The following is a 6,000-nucleotide window of genomic DNA, read 5'->3' on the forward strand; positions in this document are numbered from 1 at the left end:
TATGACGCCACAGGTTTTTATCTGGAAGAAAGAACGCAGCCTACGTTAGTATGTAGGCAATTTGTATTCACAATACTTAAGAAAATATAATATTATTGTATTGCATTTGTATTGGGTGTTTGAAGGTCTTAACGCAATTTGCAACCGGCAAGTCGGTCGGACTAGAGGGGGAAAAAAATAAATATTTGGGTCGGCCCTATATTGACAGGGTCGGTCGGGTTACGGCAAACAAGAATATTTTTAAGGATGGCCTGAAAGTGTTTGAGATTTCTTGTGAATATTTTTGCTCAGGCAATTTGTGGACGCCTGTGGCCAAGGCCTGGGCGTGAATGAGCGCCTGATCAAGGAGGACCAGCAGGAGTACCACGACGAGATGAAGGCCAACTACAGGGACCTGACCCGAGAGCTGTCGGCCATCATGCACGAACAGGTCAGTCCGCCGAGAGACTGCGTAACTGAGACTCATCAAACACACTCAAACTAATCACTACTCATCCATGTGGGACTGGTCACTCTGTTGGGGTATACTGTGTGGTCTTTGCCTGGGAGGGAGGATGGTTAAGTTTCAGTTCGTCTTCATGTACACATTCCCTAAGCTCTGCTTCACACATACTGCATGCACACTGTCCTCTGCACCCACCTAACTCATGTAACACCCTCAGGCTGAATGTACACTAACTGTAACTAACAACATGTTACACTTCCTCTATGTGGATCATCTGAATTAGGGATGCAACGGTACAGTTTTGCCACGGTTCGGTTTGTATCACGGTTTTTGGGCCACGGTAACGGTTCGGTTTCAATATATCAATATTATCTTGGCCCTAGCATACAGGAGGCTATATTTGCCTTTTCTATTTCAAATCAACAATGTGCTTCTACTTACACTTGCAGAGAAAATATTAAATGCATAGCCTGACACAGATGAAGCAGAATCACAAAAATGTATTAAAAGAAAAGAACACCATCATTGCCTTCTGTCATAAACAGGCAATGTTATCCATAGTGCAGTGCAGCATAAAGTAATGTGTAGTTATTTATTTAATAAACTCACTGTTCTTCACACATTTAAAGAAAATACTTAACTGTTATACACCCTCAAAAAAGTAGTGAACAATTCTGAAAATCTTCTCAAAATAATTGGTGAGGTAGTATTATGTGTAGTTTCAAATGGATATTTGATTTGGGAGTGCCTGCCCTGTCCTCTTTTATGAACGTAAAAAATGTAAACATAGACAAAAGTGCAGTGCAGCATTAAAAATATTAGAACAATGAAATGAACATTATTGCAACCTGTTGTGGGGGGGGGGGGGGGGGGGGGGGGGGGGGCAATATTCCGAGAAGAAAGTGGCAAATTTGCCACTTCACAAAGTGTCTGTTTCCCCTGTGTCTCCTGTCGTGTGTGTGTGTGTGTGTGTGTGCGTGTGTGTGCGAGAGAGTTTGTGTGATTGACGAGTGGACGAGCGATTGGCTGATTTAGCAGTGAGTTTATTGTTTTTCGAGTGGACACCTCCCGCTGCCCGTAGCCTAGCATGTACAACGTCAGGAAAATAAATGACCCGAGTTTGGAATGACATGTCAGCCTCCCCATCTCCTATAACCTCCCATCCCTACAATATTTTCCAGTAAACTATCAAAAAGAGAATACACTCAGCTGTGTCGGCGTCACGCTTTCTTAGGCTACTCTAGCGAGCAATCAACGCAGGGCAGAAACCACCGGTTACACTGTTACACACAGACTTTACAATGTGGCAAATTTTCGACCTTCTAAAGTGGCAAATTTGCGTCTTTACAAAGTATATATACGTGGCCCTAATACGCCGTCGTATTCGTTATGTCTTTGGGAATTATAGGAATATTGTTGTCGAAAGGCTGCAGCAATGGATGGTTGGGTTTTCGGTGGCAAACTAACTCTCCGTGCTGCTCCACTTAAGGTTACAGCCGGGTGATGAAGGCGCAAGTGGGCCGACATGTTGGATGTGTTACCTTAATTAGGTGATCGTTGTGAAGCAGTGCTTGCAATGCACACTGTGCTTTGTTTACTGACGGTCTTTTTGCCTTGTTCGTGGGCTACTTCAAATGTCGCCATGATCAGCCGCCGGTAAAGTTTGTTTCTTGGTTTCTTCTCACATGACTCCTTCATTTGCATTTCAACGCGCTTATTGGCTCTTGGGAAATTCAGTAAAATTCTGATTGGTTGTTGCAAGGTTGACGAGAGGCAAGCTGAACAGTCAGAGAAAACGCATCCCCCGGGTCCTAAGCACTCCTCCTATCGCTCCCAGGCTACGCGCGCGCAATAACCTTGTATTAAATAAAAAGTTTAAAGAGTCACTTCACCCCATAACTCCACCCACTTCACATTTCTGAAAACGGCTTTCAAAATGGGCGAGACGTTCTGAAATTTTGGAGAGAGAGTGCAGCACTGCTGCAACCAATCAACCATGGTGATTTCGTGTCAATCTGGGAACGAGAGCTGCAGACATGGCTTATCGCAGGTAGGCTAATCAGGGCAGCAGGTGTTGGGGCGTTTCAGTCCTAATTTGTAACGACCCGGTGACGTAGTGTCGGACTAGAAGTGCAGGACAACGTCAGCATTCCAATAGTATTTTGGACCAACATGCCATGGCATGTTTTCAAACGGTAGTATGCGCGAGAGAGCAATATCTCCAATACAAAATCAGACGAAATGTTACTTTTGTCGAGAAACACGATTTTTGTCAATATTAACCCTGGTAATAGTACAGTTCACCACTTATGACTATTTTCAATCAATCAACAGCTCAAAAAACCTATTTTAGGGTGCAGTGACCCTTTAATGTCGCGTATACCGAAATATTGCGGTTTAGGTGAGTCTATTGAACCGAACAGGCCAAACCGAACGGTTCAATAAATTATTGAAAACCGTTGCATCCCTAATCTGAATGTATAAGCTATGGCTGTAGATTCCACTTAAATGTGCTTGGCTGCTTTGCGGGGGGGAAAAAAAGTTTTACAAGTGATGTTGTGAAGTTGTGAAGTCAAAGTTGAGGTTAATTAGTTGTAATTTGTTAATGAGGTTAATTAGCTATGGATGAAAGGGCTCTGAATGCTGTGGTATGCTAATGTAATTGCACTGAAGCATGTACTGTAGACATCAGCCTTGACGGTGCCAGTAGGCTACAAGATGGCTGCCTGCGCTACGCTACGCTGCGCTGCGCTCATTAACGCTGTGTCTCTCCCTCTCTCTCTCGCGCGCCTCTTGGGCTTGCCTGTGCAGATTGGATGGTAATAGAGCTTTTTTAATTTGGCTCCTTTTCTGGTGATTTCTGTTTTTGTGTGTCAGTGTGGATTACGATATTTGCTCTGTTCTGCTCTGCTCTGCTTTCCTCTCTATCTCTCTCCTCTCTATCTCTCTCCTCTCTCTCTCTCTCTCTCTCTCTCTCTCTCTCTCTCTCTCCCTCTCTCTCTCTCTCTCTGTCTAAGTGTCTTGTGCCCTGTTTTGTTCTCCATTTCATGTTTTGGAATTTATCTTGTGTTTGTATATTATATTGTATATTATATTGTATATCATTGCATCTTTATTTGCTTTGTTCTATATTACTTTCATCTCTAACTTTCCTCTCACATTAATGGTTCTCCACTCTCTCGCCTGCTCTTTCTCTCTCTCTCTCTCTCTCTCTCTTTCTCTCTTTCTTCCTCTCTTTATGTCTCTTTCTCTCACTCTCTCCATCTTTTCGTCTTCAGATTTTTCCAGTTGAGGACGGGGTGGCAAAAAACGCTCTCTCTGATTCGATGCACATCTTCAACGCCATCAGCGGCACCCCTGGCGGTGGTGCCACCCTCCATGGCCTGCCCACTGCCACCTCCACCGTGTGACCTTTCACCTCTGACCTCCGACCTTCGACCTTCTCAGAGGAAGATAAAAAAAAAAGAGACGTGCTGCTTTACAGGAAAAGAGCCACAAAAAGACTGAAGTGGAATTGAAGAAGAGATAAAGAAAAAAAGAAGGGAGACCAACAGAAAGAGAAGGGGCAAAAGGAAAAAACATTTTCACTCAGTGAATTTTTTTTGTAGACCGCCTGCTTCAACAGATTAAAAGTATATTGCTGTATCTGAAAATGAAGGGCAATTCTATTCTCGCAGTTGGTCGGTGTGACTCATTTGAACGACCTCGTCTCCGTGACAGAAACATGGCCTGGAATAGTGGAACATGGACACGGAGTTCCCTATTGGTCAGTAACACAAACCATGAGACTGGACTCAGGGGACCATGTGACTGAGAGGGCAGCGAAGCATTTGTTTGTCTTGATGCGTCTCCTATCTCCGTGTCCGTCTCTTTCCCATTTCCTGTGGAGACAGAAGAGCAAGCCTCGTTCCCTCCTAGCAACAGACTAGGACCTCGTGTGCATGTGAAAAGCTCCATCCTCAGATTTCTCCGGCTGCCTCTCGTCTTTATAAGGACCAGGTGTGAGGTCTCACCTGCACTTTCACTAGAGTCCATTCATCCTGTGGAACTGGTCATCATGTCGGGGTATACGTTCCTTTTCTGTTGTTTGTGTGTTTGGGGGTGATCATGTTGTTTCAGGTTGTACCGTAAGCGATGTCGCAGGTGTCACTTGTGCCGTACAGGAAGTCCGACTTTGTTTTCTTGGCGTTGTTTCCGCAGGGCCTGCTCTCTCCCTCTGTCTCCTTCTCAGATATAGGACTCTTCGACTTTCTGAATCCTGCACTTTTCTCACTTCTCAGTTGCTGAGATTTTTATTTTGTACCAGAGAGAGAAAATGCCAAGGGACTGTTTTCTTTTACACCTGTTTTCTATCTAACAGGAGAGGAGTGCAATATTTTACGTGTCTTTGTGTGTGTGTGTGTGTGTGTGTGTACAGTATGTGTGTGTGTGTGTGCGTGTGTGTGAGTCTCGTGGGCCTTGCTTCGCTCAGTTTCATGCTCTTTTAAATATCACCTCTCTTGCCAAAGCAGGAGACCAGAGGTGCATTCAAATTCGCAAACATAGGCGAACGTTTGTGAACGTTTGCGAATAGTCTGAGGAGATAGTTCTCCGCGAACATACAGTGGAACTGGATGAAGGCAACAATGCAGTTACCATTAGAATGGTGACTAAATCGTTCAAATTTAATTGTTAAAAAAAAAACATGATCACCACGAATGTTCGCCAAGTTTGAATGCACCTCTGAGCTTCTGCAGAGCTTCTTTGGAGGTTCTGTAAAGCTTCTGTATAGGTTCTATAGATCTTCTATAGAGGTTCTATAAAGCTTTTGTAGAACTTCTGTAAAGGTTCTGTAGAGGTTTTGTTGTAGCAGACTATAGCGTCAGGGCACAGGGGCAGAGGATTTTTATACCCTTGCAATGGTGTACTGTACATGTCAAATGGAATTCATTTTTTTATATTTGAAGTGTCAGATAGGTTTTTATATTTACTAACAGAATGTTATTCTTCTGACTGTTGTTACATAAAGGAACGATGTCCTCTAATACTTCTGTTCTATTAAAGTTAAGTATTATCACTGTGGTGTCTTGCTGTGTGTCCTGGTTGCTCTTCTTTATTGCCAGATATGATTCTAATACACATATATGACATGGCAATGTGCAATGTTATGGTCCACCTTTAAAGTAACACAATGTAGGCACTCCCCTTTTTGTCGATTGGCAACATACTGGGTACCCATTTAGTAGTAAGCGGGTAACTAATGAGCGAAGGACAAAGGATCAGGCTCAATAATCAGAACAACAATCAGAACAACATTACATAGTGCGATACAAGGTTTTCATCAGTATTGACTGAGATGCAGTGCTGCCTAATTTAAAAGTCACCCAAATTAATCTGAAGCCATTATTTGAAGGTAAAAGAACCACATTGTGGGATAACCTACAATAACAATGTAATGGACCGTAGAAGGTTTCCAACGGGTCATGTTTCATGTTTTCAGAGCCTGAAAAAGCTTCTGGGTTTTCTGAATCAGACAGATTCACAGAATTCGCTCAAATCTGGGAAATATCAAAGCA

At 43.3% G+C, this 6,000-nt stretch overlaps 1 protein-coding gene across 3 annotated transcripts in view; it reads left to right on the plus strand.

The window, feature by feature from the left end:
• The window catches only part of LOC134061843 (dedicator of cytokinesis protein 9-like), an 80,055-nt gene extending 75,855 nt beyond the window's left edge, over nucleotides 1-4,200 (plus strand). For all 3 annotated transcript variants that reach the window (XM_062517640.1, XM_062517641.1, XM_062517642.1), the window contains 2 exons: nucleotides 292-430; nucleotides 3,724-4,200. In XM_062517640.1, coding sequence (XP_062373624.1) covers nucleotides 292-430; nucleotides 3,724-3,855 — 271 coding nt within the window. In that variant the 3' untranslated portion in view covers nucleotides 3,856-4,200. The remainder of the gene's footprint in view (nucleotides 1-291; nucleotides 431-3,723) is intronic.
• The last annotated feature ends 1,800 nt before the right edge of the window (nucleotides 4,201-6,000 follow it).

The sequence above is a fragment of the Sardina pilchardus genome, chromosome 17 (genome assembly GCF_963854185.1).
Source record: "Sardina pilchardus chromosome 17, fSarPil1.1, whole genome shotgun sequence".
In the NCBI taxonomy this organism is placed as follows: domain Eukaryota; kingdom Metazoa; phylum Chordata; class Actinopteri; order Clupeiformes; family Clupeidae; genus Sardina; species Sardina pilchardus.